The 16988-nt window shown below is 44.3% G+C and overlaps 1 protein-coding gene across 3 annotated transcripts in view; it reads right to left on the bottom strand.

The window, feature by feature from the left end:
• Nucleotides 1-1040: 1040 nt before the first annotated feature.
• PIWIL4 (piwi like RNA-mediated gene silencing 4) overlaps nucleotides 1041-16988 on the bottom strand; it is a 66363-nt gene continuing 50415 nt past the window's right edge. For 2 of the 3 annotated variants that reach the window (XM_030559800.1, XM_030559811.1), the window contains 5 exons: nucleotides 14899-14969; nucleotides 10403-10556; nucleotides 9907-10032; nucleotides 3083-3230; nucleotides 1041-1549 (listed from right to left, as the gene is read on the bottom strand). In XM_030559800.1, the coding sequence (XP_030415660.1) occupies nucleotides 1433-1549; nucleotides 3083-3230; nucleotides 9907-10032; nucleotides 10403-10556; nucleotides 14899-14969 (616 nt within the window). In that variant the 3' untranslated portion in view covers nucleotides 1041-1432. The remainder of the gene's footprint in view (nucleotides 1550-3082; nucleotides 3231-9906; nucleotides 10033-10402; nucleotides 10557-14898; nucleotides 14970-16988) is intronic. The other variant, XM_030559820.1, reaches the window with a different exon arrangement.

Genomic DNA, 16988 nt, shown 5'->3' with positions numbered 1-16988 from the left:
TGAGGGACTCAATAATGCTAAGAGTGCTTATTTTGATAAGTGACCTGCAGTAACAATGATACAACTATTAATAGATTCCACTAGTTCCAGAGAACTAGGTCACTGACTGGAACTATGTGAAAAAGGTGCAAGATGCAGAACTCTTCAGGGAACAATCTAATCTGGGACATTTTTGGGCAGCAATCTCTCCACCGTTATTCTTTGCTATCAGTATCAATCCTGATTCTTAGAACTCTATTTTGCACAAAGTGGAAACAGCTCACCTCAGCAATGTGTAGACTCCACTTTCATTACTTCCTTAGATATGGCTTGTGGGTAGCTTTTCTCTTTGAATCCCACTCATTTATTTTACAGATTTGACTGTATCTCTATGTGAAACCCCCCTTTTAAAACTGTGAAACTTTTCATATATGTTTGTGAAGTATCTGAACATAGAATATAGTTATTTCTGTGGTACTAATACATAAAAATCAGATAGAGTTAAGTATCCTATGTTGTATTCTTGCTCTTCACTCAAAATTTTGCTACAACCAAGACACTTAACTTCAGTCTACCCATTTATTAAGCATATATGGTAACATTTACCAATCATCCAAGGTTGCTGAGACACAATTTGACTGCTGAACCCAGATCCTTGAATGAAAAACTCACAAAGTAGGGCTATTAATTTAACTAGTGCAGTGAGGCACCTACACTATTTAAAAAAATCAAACTACAATAGATGTAATTTAACACTTAAAAAACCAGACTCCTCCAAATCAATTTTTTCAATGAACTGAATTCTAAACCATTTAGTAATATCTCCCAGCTAATATGTATGTATAACATGGTGTCTGTTCTTACATTTTGTTTACTGTGATTTGTGTTAATTTGCAGAACATCTGTGCAACACTGGGCTTTTTTTTTTTTTTTTTAGGATTGTCTATCAATAGCAGAGTGAGCTTAAAAGAAAGTTTGATATATATTCTAACTAATTATCAAAAATAATCTTAAAATGCAAACAGAATAAAACTTTATTTGTTAAAAAAATTTCAACCTTATCCAAACAGTTTTCTAAAAGAGTCTTTGAAGGAAAAAGTAACCCTCTAAAACAATCTGGCAATGATATGCTTACAGAATAATCAGTTGTACGGTGTATCTATATCAACAAAATGTCTATCATATACATTTTCAAATGTTACTAGGGAGTATGCTCCAAGTCTCCTATTGGGGCTAACTGAAGCAAAGTACCTTAATCCCTTATACTGTTCAGGATTCTCTGTTCTCTTAATTCAGAGAATAGATATTTCTCTAAGTCTAAAACTAGATATTTTCCTTCAAATACAAGACTGAGTTTGAGCTACACTATGCTGGCACCCATGAGACCATATCCAGATTTGGCCATGTTAGTATTTCTTGAAGTTGTCTTCATGATATATTATTATTATTCTCCTCACAAATAGAAAAGCTTGTCAGCTAGTTCCAGGCTTGGCTCTCTGTGAATGCTCTGACTCACCAGGAAGGTCAGCTTGTGGGCATACTGACATGGCGCTGGCACTCTGATTAGACCCTATGAAACAAACATCAGATGAAAGTAAGACTGACATTCCCAGCCTGTATTGCTGCTTTCTGCTGAGAAAAGCAAACTATTTTTAAGATCTCAACTGCCATTTCCAAACATAATATAATCCCAGAATTCCTTTCCTAGCCAATGGTAGGCAGGAATTGCCCACGTTTGTACCAATGAAATTCAGCCGATAGAGGGCACTCCTGCACAATGAAACACATCCCCTTTATTCAAAGGTTATGTTGTATACACCTAATGGAGAGGTAGGCCACTCCCCCCGGTCTTTAAGAAATTGAATGCAGATACAGTCTAAATACCTGCTGAAGGGAAGGATTCCCATCTTCAGCTCTCCTCTTCCCACTCCCTCATCAAAACAAGTATAATCTCACCCAGGATCCCAAGTACATACTCAGGAGGCGAGCCTGGACTGCTGAGGCTACACTGCTATTTTTAGTGACCTACATCAATTAAAGCTAGCTCTGGTACACCAACATATGCTGCAATTCTATATCTTGAGTGCAGTGTAGACATACCCAAAATGTCTCAACCTTGAAATGGAGTGACCACTTCTACAGCTGAATGTGTAATGCAGGCTGTCTGCCTATTCAATCATTGGCCTCTCTATTAAAGTACGCCAAGGCTGCCAATTAGTACCAATAATTGTGATATGGATACACGTCTACATGTCTGAATTAGTATCAAAAACATTTTCCAGGGGGGTTTCAGCACATACAAGCCTTTCAAAATAGCTTTTTGGCTACTAAGAAACAATCCTCTAGCCCTTGTAAATATGTCCAACCAGCTTGCAGCTGGAGAAGCTGCTCCTCCCACCACAGATGACATGGGGGAGGCATGTGGAACCAAAATTTCTGCTTAGCCTGCTTGGGGGGTGGAGGGAGGAGAAAGAAGGGCTCTGTCCTTCTCCAGCTGCACCTGCCCCCTTGCATGTTCAGCCCCTGTCCCTGGCAGCTGGACCTGGGCAGGGAGCAGACCGGGTGAGGTGGGCCGCTGCCCCAGCTACGCTCGCTCTCAGGCAACTGCTGCGCCACACAGAATCAGTGACCCAGAGCGGCCAGCTTCAGCTGCATGAGAAGTGGCTCCATACCACTCCCTGTCTGGGCCCGGCTGTCAGTGAGAGCGGTCTAACATGGGGCAGAGGGCGCACAGCAGGAGAAAGACAGAGCCCTCCCTGCAGGTAACTGTGGTGGGGTGGGGAAAGCGCGGCAGCCCTAGGCTGGGCGCAGTACAAAAGGGTTGCTGGATAGAAGAGATGTGGGCAGTCATATGTCCTCCCCTATACATTGTGCCCCCTACCCCAGCATCTGGAGGCACAAGTCACCTATGCCTCCCACCATAACAGCAGCAGGGTGGCTATGATTGGGAGATGCAGTCCTACCCTTTTTATAACAGCAGTACTGTGATAACTACATTGAATCATCAAATGTGAAACTGCGTGATTTCTTCCCAGTTTTATTTAAAACCAGCTGGAAAAATTACACTACTTTTAATGATGATTGTATGTGACTATTTACTTACTGGCCAGTTGTAGTACAGGTGGCACATCTTGTACGTGAGGCGCTGCATGTGATCTGGTTTTAATCCACTGTTATCATACACAACATTGTAGTATGTGGGATTGACAGTTCCCTGACGCGCTAGTTGGCTGATTAGGTAAAAGTCATACCTAAAGAATTTGGAGGGGGAAAAAAAAAAAGCATTAGCTTATGTGCACTTGACAGTTTACCCTCACTAATACTGCCTATTAGTTAAAATGTTAGGTGGTTCTTTATCATTTAAGGGCCTGTGATCTCACTTTCACTGTTGCAAATCAGGAGTAACTCTACTGAAACTAGTGGATTTACTATGCTGCAATCAGATTAAGGTTCTCTGAGCTAGATTCACATTTCTGCTAAGGGCCCTTTACAGCAGTCTTGCAATGTAAAGGGGCCTTAAGGTAAATGAGAATCTGATCCTCCTCTGTTTATGTTCTAGACAAGTCCAGAGCCCTGTCTACACTACAGAGTTTTACCAACAAAAGGAAGCTTTTGTCTACAAAAAAGTGGAGGCATAACCACTATTATGCAACTTTTGGTGGCAAAAATGCCTCGTTTTATCGACAAAATAAAGCCATCCAATGAGAGAGACAAGGCTTTTTGCGCAAAAGTTTTGTTGACAAAGTGCCACTGTAGACACCGCACTTGATTTTTATTGCTTTGATTGGCCTCCAGGTGGTGTCCCGGGTATGGCTACACTTGCAGCTGTACAGCGCTGGGAGTTAAACCTGTCTTTCTACAGCTGAATAGGGAAAGCGCTGCAGTCTGGCCACACTGACAGCTGCCAGCGCACTGTTGTGGCCACATTTGCAGCAGTATTGGGAGCGGTGCATTATGGGCAGCTATCCCAGCGTTCAAGTGGCTGCAATGTGCTTTTCAAAAGAGGGGGATGGGGTGGAGTGTGACAGGGAGCATGGGGGGGGGGGGGAGAGTGTGGATTTTTGGAGCCAACACTGTCAGCAGCTGCCTTGCAAGTTCCAACCCCCTCCCCCACCCCTCTCTCTCACTCACTGAAAGCAAACAGACCCCCACTCCCTCCCTCCCGCGTGCCGTGTTGCTTCTCTCCTCAAGCCTCCTCCCTTCCCCTCTCTTCAAGATACAGCGCTCTATGTGCCTTGCCAGTGTGGACGGGGAGTGAATTACAGCGCTATAAAGCCACTAACAGCGCTGTAACTCTCAAGTGTAGCCAAGACCCCACAATGCCCATCCTGACTGCTCTGGTCAGCAGTTTGAAATCTGCTGCCCTCTAGCCAGGTAAACAACCATTCCTACCCCTCCCCTGTAAAGCCAGGGAATTTTTGAAATTCCATTTCCTGTTTGCTCCCTGTGGAGAGGTCTCATCACATCTTTCCAGGTGACCATGGCAACCTCACGTCAAAAGCTCTCCTGTTGAACTACTAAGGAGCAGTGTTCCCTCTAATTTTTTACATCCATGTATAACACATCACCTTCATATTGGTGCACATAAAATTCATTTGGTAGGAGTGGGGCCGAGGGGTTCGGAGGGGGCTCAGGGCTGGGAAAGAGGGTTGGGATGGGGGTGTGAGCTCCAGGGTGGGGCTAGGGATGAGGGCTCTGGGTATGGGAGGGGACTCAGGGCTGGGGCAGAGGGTTTGGGTGTAGGGGCTTGAGGGCTCAGGGCTGGAGGTAGGGTGCAGGCTCTGGGGATGATGGGCGCAGAAGGGAGGTTGGGGCTGGAGGTAGGGTGCAGGGAGAGTGAGGGCTCCAGCTAGGGGGTGAAGGGTCTGAGGATGAGGGGTTCAGAGTGTGGGAGGGGGCTCAGGACTGGAACAGAGGGCTGGAGTGTGGACTCAGGTGGGGACAGGGATGAGGGGTTTGGGGTGCAGGCTGCCCCACAGCTGCAGGAGGGGAGAGAACTCCCCAGCCATCTCTCGCCACAGCAGCTTGGGGCCAGGGGAGAGGTGCCTCTTGCTAACCACAGCAGCTCTGGCAGGGCTGGCCCGGGGCTCTTCTCCCCAGTAGTTCTGACTGGCTTGGGCTGGGCCAAGGGAGGTTCTCCTCTCCCCCACCCCAGCAGGTCTGTGCTGGGGCCGGTGGGGAGAGGCACCTCATCTCCCTGCTGCTGCAGGTCCATGCTGGAAACTGGTGGGGAGGGGCACCTCTCCTTGCCGCCGCAGGTTCATGCTAGGGGAGAAGCATCTCTCCCCGCTGCAGCCCCAAGCCCTTGTGCGGGGCTTAACAGGCAGCTGCGCAGCTACACAGCTAAGAGGGAACTTAGCTGAAGAGCTGCTGGATCTGCTCAGTATTTGGGGAGAGGAGGCTGTACAGTCCCAGTTGCACTTCAGCCATAGGAATTTCAATACCCATGGGTACATTTCTTGAGGCTTGTACGAAAAGGAGTATGACCAGGACATGGTGCAGTGCAGAGCAAAGACAAGAAAGCTGAGGCAGGCGAACCAGAAGGCCAGGGAAGCAAACCGTCATTCTATTGCTGCACCCAAGACCTGTTGGTTCCATAAGGAGCTGAACACTGTTCTCAAAAGCAACCCCACCGCCACCGCCAAGAGGTCCATGGATACTTGGACGGGCCTGGAGGTGGCAGGAAGACCTAACCTGGAGGACCAAGTCGTTGATGAAGAGGTGGAGATAGATGATGATTTGGAGCCCAAGGGACTGTTCACCACTCTGAAGGTGTCTAGCCAGTCTCAGCAGTTGCTCTCCAGCAAGCAAGAAGCAGGAGAGCACACACCTGCTATGCGGCTGTGCTTTGTGTAGTTGAAATTATAGCAACCAAGGATCACTTGCTAGTTTGCAATGCAAAGCTGAGCCCTCCAGTAGAATAAACCTTTCTGCCAAAGAGGTCCAGCTTCTTCACATCCTTTCCTTTGGGTGTTGGATCTTGCTGCCCCTGCTTCTCCCATTCATTTGGGGCTACTATCACCATTGACCCAGGCTGAGTGGGGGTACAGAGGTATTTGTACCCCTTTGATGGCACAAAGTACTTTCTCTCTATCCCTTTAGTTGTGGGAAGTAGAAAGGTGGGCGTCAGCCACAATGTCATGGTACTGGTCTGAATGGTCTTTATGAGCAGTAAGGCCACCCTCGAAGGGTCCTTGCATCAAAATATCCACCACAGGGTTCGTTGCCTCCTCCACCTGGAGTCCCAGATTCTAGGCCACTCTCAACAGCTCCTGGTGAGCCCTGTTGTCCATTGGAGTTCGTGTCACCACTTCATCGGGGTGAAGATGACGCCCGGGCTGGTACACGGTCTTCTGTCCCTCCAGCTTGTAGATTCCTCAGTTTTGGTGCCAGGCTCGGCACCAGGCCTGATCTCGGTGCTGGCCTCAGGGCTGTGCTCCTGTGTAGAACACTTACCCCAATCCCCCAGCTAACACTCATCATGCTTGGGGTGTTTGCCAAGATGTGTGCTTGCCAAGGATCAGTGAGAAAGTGATTGTTGTTACCAGAGGTGCATTTTACTGAAATGTTTCAACGCTGTGTGTGAACTTAACAATATAGAGAAACGTGATTGTTTTTTATGCTTCTACAGATGTGGCGTCAGGGGCACCCCCTACACTCTGGCAGAGCATGTCGGCCAGATGATAAAGCACACAAAACAGAGCAAAGACGACATGTTCAAGAAGGTACTGCAATTCTTCAATGCAGAGAAAAGGGAAGGCCAGGAACGGAGGGAAGCCAAAAGGCAGGACAGAAAATAATATCAGAAGTTCTTTAAGGACGTTACTATGCAGATGACTGAAGTAATGGGGGAGCAAATACAGATGCTGAAGTCCTTAATAATGCTTCATACTGAGCAGATGTGTGCCCACCCTCCCTTGCAGCACATTCAAAACTCTTTTCCATGTCCCCCAACTCCACTCTCACATTCCTTTCCACTTTCCGAGACTTCTCTATTTCCTATTCACTCCACCTCCTTGGACAACTTTCAGAATGATAGCTAGACCTATGCACAGCTCTGAAAGTCTGCCCTTCCCTGGTACCTTCTTTCCCACCAAGTGTGTTTGCTTTTATTGCACAAAAACCACCACAAAGTTTTTGAATGATAAGTAATCTTTGTGTCCTACAAATTGAGATAGAAGGCACTACCAAGGCACACACAGGCAGTTTAATCATTTGCTTACTGGAATTTAAGGCCCCAAAATTCACAATTCCTTCCTAGGAAAACTAGATGTAATGTAACACTGCTGTACCAAGTACAGGGATATACATTACTGCTTCTAATGTTCAAAGTGTTGCCTCAAAGCCTCCCTGATTCGAATTGTCCCCCTCTGTGACCCCGATAGCCCTGCTTTCTGGCTGCTCAAAATCAGCAGCCAGGCAGTCTGCCTCAGCACTCCACTCCTGAGCAAACCTTTCACCCTTAGCTTCACAACATACACACACAGTTGTGACCATGGGATTATCCGCATTGAGGTCTAACCTGCCATAAAGGCATCACCAGCGCACCTTTAATCTGCCAAAGGCACATTCCAAGGCCATCCGGCACCTACTCAGCCTGTTGTTGAACCGCTCCTTACTGCTATCCAGGTTTCCTGTGTAGTTTTCTTTCGTGAGCCATGGCTGTAAGAGGCATGCTAGGTCTCCCAGGATCACTTCAACATCCCCCACTGTAATCTTCTGGTCCAGAAAGAAAAGTCCCTACTTGCAGCTTTCTGTACAGGCTGGTGTTTCTGAAGATGCATGAAGTGGGTTCAGGGTACATAAATATACAAGGCATGCTGTGTTTGTGTGCTCGACATTTCCCTGTGCAGCTAATCAGTATGGCAGACAAAACTGTTACCTATCTTTTTGTAACTGTTCTTCTTCAAGATGTGTTGCTCATGTCCAATCCAAGTAGGTATGTGCGTGCCATGTACACAGTTGTCAGAAGGTTTTTCCCCTAGCGGCACCCTTCAGATTGGTCCAAGTGCCCTCTGGAATCGCACTTTCATGGTACCACAAATAGGACCCTGCCAAGCCGCCACCTATTCAGTTCCTTCTTGCCAGCTGGTTCCGACAGAAGGGTAGACAAGCGGGTCATGGAATGGACATGCACCTTCCTGGACCACTCTGCATTTATGTCAGTGAAACACCCACAGTGATCCACAAGCGCCTGCAACATCAATGAAGAAGTACCCCTTCCTCTTAATGTACTCTGTTGCAAGGTGGTCTGGTGTCAAAATTGGCACCCTCCACAGTTAGGGAAATCCATTACTGCAAAGCTGTCCACTATTTCGCACACATTTCCCTGAGTCAGGGTCATTCTTAGAAGGATGCAATTAATGGCCCTGCACACTTGCATTAACGCAACCGCAACGGTCGACGTTCTGACTCCAAACTGATTCACGACTGACCAGTAGCAGGCTGGAGTCACCAGCTTCCACACTGTGATTGCCACATGCTTCTCTACCAATAGGGCAACTCTGGGTCCAATGTTCTAGTGCCGCTGTGCTGGGGTGAGCGCACAGTTCCAAGAAGGTGGCTTTCTGCATCCGAAAGTTCTGTAGCCACTGTTCGTCATCCCAGACCAGCATGACAATATGATCCCACCACTCCTTACTTGTTTCCTGAGCCCAAAAAATGATGGTCCACCATGTGCAGCTGTTCCATGAATGCCAACAGAAATCTAAGTTTCTCCTATCCACATCACAGAGCAGGTGAGGCAACCGGGAGTCCTGTTCGGTTAGGAACTTCATGATTAACTGCACTGCTATCCGTGATGTCTTCATGACAGTTATCAGAGCACAGGAGAGCAGTGCGGGATCCAACCCTTCACACACAGCGAACAAGGGCTGTTGAAAAATGCCATGAAAGAAATCTGGAAGCCCACTGAATGCTGGGATGGAAAACTGCATCATGGGATGTTAAGCCCAGTCCAAAAATGCACTGTGATCCACTCCACTTTCCCACAAGACTTAGTGGCAGAAGGTGGTGAGTTGAACTGTGGCATAGATACCCACAATGCGCAGCTCACACTGTCAGTGCTAGTGCCTGACGACAGAGGGAGAGTAGTGTGAACATGCAATATCGATTTTTATTATCACGCTTTGAGTGTCAACATAACTTTTGTCGACAAAACTGTAGTGTAGACAAGGCTGAGTTAAAAGTCTTGGCTGAAATGGCTTTGAAAAGGACATCAAAATGCAGACCTTTTTCCTTGTTAGGTTTCTGAGTCTGTCATCTCTGTATCAATGTCTATTAATGTAGCATCTTTAGCTAGTTACATTAATATCTATAACAAATATAACAAAGAAAATAAACTTTAGGATTCTCATATGGGTCCGATTCGCCCATGCATTACTCTAACTTCATGCCAGTGAAATAAATGGACTTGCATCAACATAAGCCTGGAGTAATGCACAGGCAAACCAGACCCACATGAGAATCTTAAAGTTGCATTTTCTCCTTTTTTTTTTTTTTGAGGATTCATCTTTTAAAATGCAATGTAAAGATGAATGGATTATGTTGGTACGTACATTTTGTGTACTATAACTGTCATTAAAAAATTAATGCAATTTATGTAGCGTAATTCAGTGCAGAACACTGTATATTTCACTTTTAATAGGAGTTTCAAAATCAGAAATTTTGTACAGGGATTAAACATAAAATGAATTGTTTGCTGAAGAAATTCTACAAGCATATCTGAAAGCAGATACATATGCTCCTTCAAACAAATTATACTGTATTGTTGTTGAATTAGGAGAGCTGAGAAAATTTCAGGGTTCCTTTCTAACCTAAAGTTTTAGAAGACTCCTGCTTAATAACATTATACTCTCAATCTGATATTCAAATTGTACTCTATGAAGGAGACAGCAGATTCTTTTGGTCTGACACAAGTATACTTGCCATTCAGGACGAGTAGCCTCTGTGTCAACAATAGTGCCAACAGGTGGGTTTTGCAGGCTTCTGTTTGCCTCTGCAAAGAATCGAGGAATGCATTTCTTCCTGACCACAATCACTGACACTTTGGGACTTGAAAAAAAGGACAAATATAAAGTAGCTATAATAAATTATTTCATATTACCTCTTTCCTAGTTATAAAAGGACTAAGAATAGAAACAGGCAGATGGCTTGAATTATGTTGCCATATTTCATTCAGAATGTTCTACTTGTCTTTTTTATAAAGCATATAAAGAATGGGTTATGGTTGAGAGCTGAAAGAACACATCAAGTTACATGATAGTGTCTCTAAGTCCTCAGTCTCTTTGGAAATCAGCAATGTCAGCCAGAATTTTGTTTTCAGGTATATTCTATAGGAAATTACGTAATAGATACAAGTCCATTGAATTTGCTTTGATTTCTCCAACATGGAAGGGGAGGGGAGAGAAGAAATTCTAGTTACCTGTAATTAGTAGTTAATTCTGTGAGGACACTAAGTAATTGTGGGACCTCATAATCCACCACCATCTTCAGCTGGCCATCTGCAACACCATCACGGTATACTACGATGCGCGCAGGCAACTCACAATTATACTTGTGCCACTTGCTGATAGCGCCTATATTACACACCGCATCAGTAAGGAGAGAGTGATCAGGATTTATTTCTTTGCAACCTAATTTAATATTAATATTCTTGTTTTCTTTTGTAACAATATTCAATCATTTTGTTTTGATTTTCATAGAATATTGTGTCATAAAAATAGTACTGGAGGTAAAAACTTTTATCATCCAGCCCTGGCTCTAGAGGTAATAAATTTCCCTCTCTGCTAAAATGTGTACTGTGCTGTATGTGCTGTTAATAGTAACAGCAAGTTCTCTGATGCATTTTTGTTTCACTTGAGTATTTTTAATGCATTAATATACAACATATTACTTTATGAAACTTAATAGTATAAATTCATTCCTAGTGTTAACGACTCAAATAAATTGATTGTATCTTTTTATTGTGGTTTCCTGTATTTTATATACAGTTGGCTCCATCAAATGTTCATGATTTACCAAAAGCTAAACAGTTTTTATCTATTCCAAGTACCAAAAACTACACATGCTTGTATTTAAGATTCTAATGCAGAGCACTATATATTTCTGCATATATAATGAACATACACTACAAACACACGTCCATCTTAGATCTATTTAAAGATGGGCACAATTTATAATTAGGGCTGTCAATTAATTGCAGTTAATTACACGATTAAAGCAAAAAGCAAATCACGATTAATCAGTTTTAATCACACTGTTAAACAATACCAATTGAAATTTATTAAATATTCTGGATGTTTTTATACATTTTCAAATATATTGATTTCAACTACAATGCAGACTACAAAGTGAACAGGAGTACTTGTGGCACCTTAGAGACTAACGAATTTATTTGAGCATAAGCTTTTGTGGGCTACAGCCCACTTCATCAGATGCATAGACAGGAACATACTGCAAGAAGATATTTATACATACAGAGAACATGAAAAGGTGGAAGTAGCCACACCAACTGTAAGAGGCCAATCAAAGTGTACAGTGCTCATTTTATATTATTTATTTTTTATTACAAACATTTGCACTGTAAAAAAGATAAACAAAAGCATAAGAGCTGACTCTATGGGTGCTCCAGGGCTGGAGTATCCACCAGGAAAATATTGTGGGTGTTTACTACCCACTGGTAGCCCCCCCATCAGCACCTCCTCATCCCCCAGTGCCTCTGGCCTGCTGGTGGGTCACATGGTTCAGCACCTCCCCCTCCCTGCATGCTGTTTCATGGCGTGCAGAAGGTTGGGGGTGGAGGAGGAAGTAGCGAGGACATGGCATGCTTGGGGGAAGGAAGAGGCAGAGCAGGGCCAGGAAGAGCTGAGGCAGGGATGGGGCCCTGGGGGAAGAGGTGGAGTGGGGGCGGGGACTTGAGCAGAGCCAGGAATCAAGCATCCCATAGCACTTTGGAAAGTAGGCACCTGTGAACAAAAGAAATAGTATTTTTCAATTCACCTCATACAAGTACTGTAGTGCAATCTCTTTATCGTGACAGTACAACTTACAAATGTAGATTTTTTTTGTTATTTAACTGAACTCAAAAACTAAACAATGTAAAACTTCAGAGCCTACAAGTCCACATAGTCCTACTTCTTATTCAGCTGATTGCTAAAGTAAACAAACTTGTTTACATTTACGGGAGATATGCTGCCCGCTTCTTATTTACAACATCACCTGAAAGTGAGAACAGGTGTTCGCTTGGCACTTTTGTAGCCAGAATTGCAAGGTATTTGTGCCAGATATGCTAAATATTCATATGTCCCTTCATGCTTCAACCAGCGTTCCAGAGGACATGATTCCATGCTGATGACGCTCGTTAGAAAAATAATGCATTAATTAAATTTGTGCCTGAACTACTTGGGTGAGAATTGTATGTCCCCTGCTCTGTGGTTTTACCCACATTCTGCCATATAGTTCATATTATGGCAGTCTCAGATGATGACCCAGCACATGTTGTTCATTTAAAGAACATTTTCACTGCTTTGACAAAACACAAAGGTATCAATGTAGATTTCTAACGATAGCTACAGCACTCGACCCAAGGTTTAAGAATCTCAAGTGCCTTCCAAAATCTGAGAGGGATGAAGTGTGGAACATGCTTTGAGAAGTCTTAAAAGAGCAGCACTTCCATGTGGAAGCTATAGAACCTGAACCACCAAAGAGAAAATCAACTTTCTGCTGGTGGCATCTGACTTAGATAATGAAAATGAACATGTAACAGTATGCACTGCTTTGGATCGTTATCAAGCAGAACCTGTCATAAGCATGAATGCATATCCTCTGGAATGGTGGTTGAAACATGAAGGGGCATACAAATCTTTAGCGCATCTAGCACGTAAGTATCTTGCGACATCAGCTACAGTGCAATGTGAATGCCTGTTCTCTTTCAGGTAACACTGAAAACAAGAAGCAGGTAGCATTATCTCCTGCAAATGTAAACAAATTTGTTTGTCTGAGTGATTGGTTGAACAAGAAGTAGGACTGAGTGGGCTTGTAGGCTCTAAAGTTACACATAGTTTTATCTTTGAATGCAGTTTTTTTGTACATAATTCTGCATTTGTAAGTTCAACTTTAATGATAGAGATTGCACTACAGTACTTGTATTAGGTGAATTGAAGAGAACTGATTTTAGCAGTGCAAATATTTGTATTCTGTATTGTAATTGAAATCAATATATTTGAAAATGTAGAAAACATCCAAAAATATTTAAATAAATGGTATTCTATTATTATTATTAACAGCACAATTAATCAAGATTATTTTTTTAAATCATTGGATAGCCCTATTTATAATATACTTGAGATATTCAAATTATGGGCCAAAGCCTACCACAGTAAACGGAAACATTCCCACTAATGTTAATGCACTTTGGATCAGGATAAGCCTCCAGAGGCTAAAATCAAAGATGCATGTTACACACTGGAAATGGGTGTACATACTGTAAATAAACTGATGTAACTTGTATAATGAAGAGTTGGACAAAAGTCACGCATCTGAATTTGGATCTTTTTCTTTGCTTCTGCTAGGCCCCAATTCCTTAACTCAAAATAAAGCAGAGTCTTGTGCTGGAATGGCAGAGAGTGAGATTTCCCTCCTCTTGTACCTGACCCCAGTCATCCCAAAAATAAAGCAGTAGCATCAGAACAAGGAGCAGGGTGATCCAAGCCATCCTGAAGACCAATAGCAGCGGGCGCCTTGCCTGTTACTGCCACAGAAGGCTCTTCTATGGGGGGCGTGAGCATGTGTGGGCCTCTGCTTTTAGAGAGTGATGGCTGGACTCTGGCAGCCTTAGCACTAGTGACAGGCAGACTCATCATCTGGCCCTCTTAAAGTGACAGCAACACTGGAACCATCTCTCTGAAGAGTTATATTACATCTATACTGCAGGCTTCTTTCAGCAGTGTGTAGCGTAAATACTCAGCCCCGCTGCACAGATATAAACAGCAGTGTTGATGGTGTGACATGGCTTAGGAGAGAAAATATACATCTGAAGGGGGGGCTGCAGCTATGTAACCAAGTATATCTCCTACATGGTTCTGCTCACCCAAGCCATGCCTCCCTGTCTATACTTTTTAGCCACCTACTGTCCCAGGGCCTGAGCCTTTCCCTGCTGCAGGAAAAGACTCTGATGGGGGAGCTACTGACACCTTTTGGAAATGCCAGAGCATTTTATTGAGTTGACAGCATGAAGCTACATGTACCCTGCATGCTGCAGAAAGTGGTGTATAGTGTATGGTGTAGACGTAAGCCTTAGGAAGACCACACTTGGTTCCTGGGAGGTTTTCTTCACAACTACAAGAGCTAGAAATGGGGTTGGGGTGTTTTGTTTTGTTTTTGGTAGAGCTTAGATTCTACAGATGTTGAAGAAGAAGAGCCATAATCACTCTGGATGAGTGACATTTTCAAGGTCTCTTACTATATATTGCCATGTAATTTTGATTATATATTTATATAGCACACCTGGTGAGCCTTACTCTTTACAAATACATAATAAGTCAAGGTTCCCTGCCCCAAGGAGCTTACAAAGTGAGGACATGGGAGCAGTACTCTGTATAGTGAATAAGGACTACTCCTGTGACTAAGGATTTACAAGTTAGGAGTTTAACTTATTATTAGAAGAACCAATAAAAGAATATTAGAATTTACAAAACACAGAGTAATTGGTGTAATAATGTTGTGCATCTGGTTTTAAAACTAGTCTGGGTAGCCATTTCTGTAATAATAATAGTTTCTATAATACTACACGTTCTGATGCACTGTGAAATTCATTTACACAGGAGATTAGAATGTAATGCAAACAATACATTGAGAAATAGCCAATAATCAACCTATAAACTGTATTGCTCTAACTTTAAAAGATAGATGACATTATACCTTTCATGCAGACTTTTAAACAATCTGTGATATCAGTCCCTGTATTCCGAAGGATGCAGCGAGAGAACCACCTAAAAATAAGTAGTAAGTTACTAGGCAACCACAATTGCATTCTTCTGAGTTTTGCATTACTTTAACACCAAGCTTCCTTTACTATGGGCTGCGCTTCTCATAAATCATACAGCCATCACCTGAAACTACCAATAAAGGGAGGACTCTTCAACGTAGGCATAGCTTAGCAGAACATGAAATCCAGATCCTGAGCAATGCAGTAGAACAGGTCAGACCTGCCTTATTCCCCAGGATTTATGAGCTACATTTTTCAAACTTGATGTCTAGTTAGCTCACACTGACTCTATTGGTAGATTAAGCATTCAACAGCTCTGAAAATTAGCTAGTTGGTGTCTAAAGTTGGCCACCCAAACACTGAGGAATCTGAAGTCAGAGGCCACTTTTGAAAACTTGAGCTTCAACCTCGTTTTCTTTCTTCTCTGTAAAATGCCTACATCTCTCACTGGGGTGTTGTAAGATGAATAGACTATGGGTTTGGCTACACTGGAGAGCTGCAGCGCTGGTGGTGGCTTTACAGCGCTGCAACTCACTCACTGTCCACACTTGCAAGGAACATACAGCACTGTATCTCTTTGGCTACAGCGCTGGCTGTACTCCATCTCGACCTGGGGAATAACGACTATAGCACTGCTAATGCAGCGCTGCTCTGCCAGTGTGGCCACCAAAAGTGCTGGTGTTATTGGCCTCCAGAGGTATTAGGAGGTATCCCAGAATGGCTGTTCAGCCACTCTGCTCATCAGTTCGAAATCTACTGCCCTGGCCTCAGGTGACCAAGCGTCAGACCTGTCCTTTAAATGCCCCAGGAATTTTAAAAATCCCCTTCCTGTTTGCTCATCCAGGTGTAGAGTGCAATCAGTGAATCTTTCCAGGTGACCATGGCTCCACATGGCAAATGAGCCCCAGCATGGAGCAATGGCAAGTTGCTGAACCTCATCAGTGCTTGGGGGGAAGAAGCTGTGCAGTCCCAGCTGCGCTCCAGCCGTAGGAATTACGATACCTATGGGCAGATATCAAGGGCCATGCTGGAAAGGGGCCATGACTGGGACGCACTGCAGTGCAGGGTTAAAGTGAAGGAGCTGCAGAGTGCCTACTGCAAAGCCCGGGAGGGAAACCACCAATCCGACACTGCCCCCACGACCTGCCGTTTTTACAAAGAGCTGGACGCGATACTTGGGGGTGACCCCACCGTCACTCCGAGGACCACGATGGACACTTCAGAGCGGGGGAAGGAGGAGGAGGAGGAAAGCAAGAGTGAGGGTACTGGGGTGGAGGGAGACACCCTGGAGTCCGAGGAAGCATGCAGCCAGGAGCTCTTCTCAAGCCAGGAGGAAGGTAGCCAGTCGCAGCAGCCGGTACTTGTTGGAGAACAAACAGAGGAGCAGGTTCCCGGTAAGCGGCTTTTATTTTCAGGATTAAAATTTTTCAGGAGAGGAGGGAGAGTTAGGGCTGCAGAGATCTTCCAGGAAAAACTCCTGCGGAAAATGTTGGGATAGTGTTCAGTGTAGGTGTCCCCTGCAGCTGTTCGCTTTCCCCAAAGCACAGAAACCCCAAGGACAATACAGCCCTGAAACAATCAGTCCCCCTTACTCACCATTTTGGGGCTCCCATGGGTTGTGTGTGCTCTCTTTGGGATGGGAAAATTATCCTATTGTGAAGACTGTTACTCTCCTTGACTGCGGGGGAATAACTGTCTGGTATAAACAATGCTGCCTCTGTTAGGTGTTGCATTTTTGCCTTTACAGATGCAACCTTGAGATCTCGGCTGCCCGTGTTATCAATGGCAGAGAGACTACAAAACCTCCGGAAGAAGCCGAGAAAAAGCAAAGAAGACATGCTGCAAGCAGTTATGCGGCACTCTGTCACAGAGAATCAAAAAGTGCAGGACTGGAGGGAAAGGGAAAGCAGGATCTGCCAGAGAAATGCAGCGGACAGGAAGAAAAGCACAAAGCAGCTGATAAGCATCCTGGAGCGCCAAGCAGACTCTATCCAGGCGCTCCTAGCCATGCAGGCGGAGCACT

Source organism: Gopherus evgoodei, chromosome 1, assembly GCF_007399415.2.
Source record: "Gopherus evgoodei ecotype Sinaloan lineage chromosome 1, rGopEvg1_v1.p, whole genome shotgun sequence".
Taxonomy (NCBI): domain Eukaryota; kingdom Metazoa; phylum Chordata; order Testudines; family Testudinidae; genus Gopherus; species Gopherus evgoodei.
This window is presented reverse-complemented; position numbering and strand designations above follow the sequence as displayed.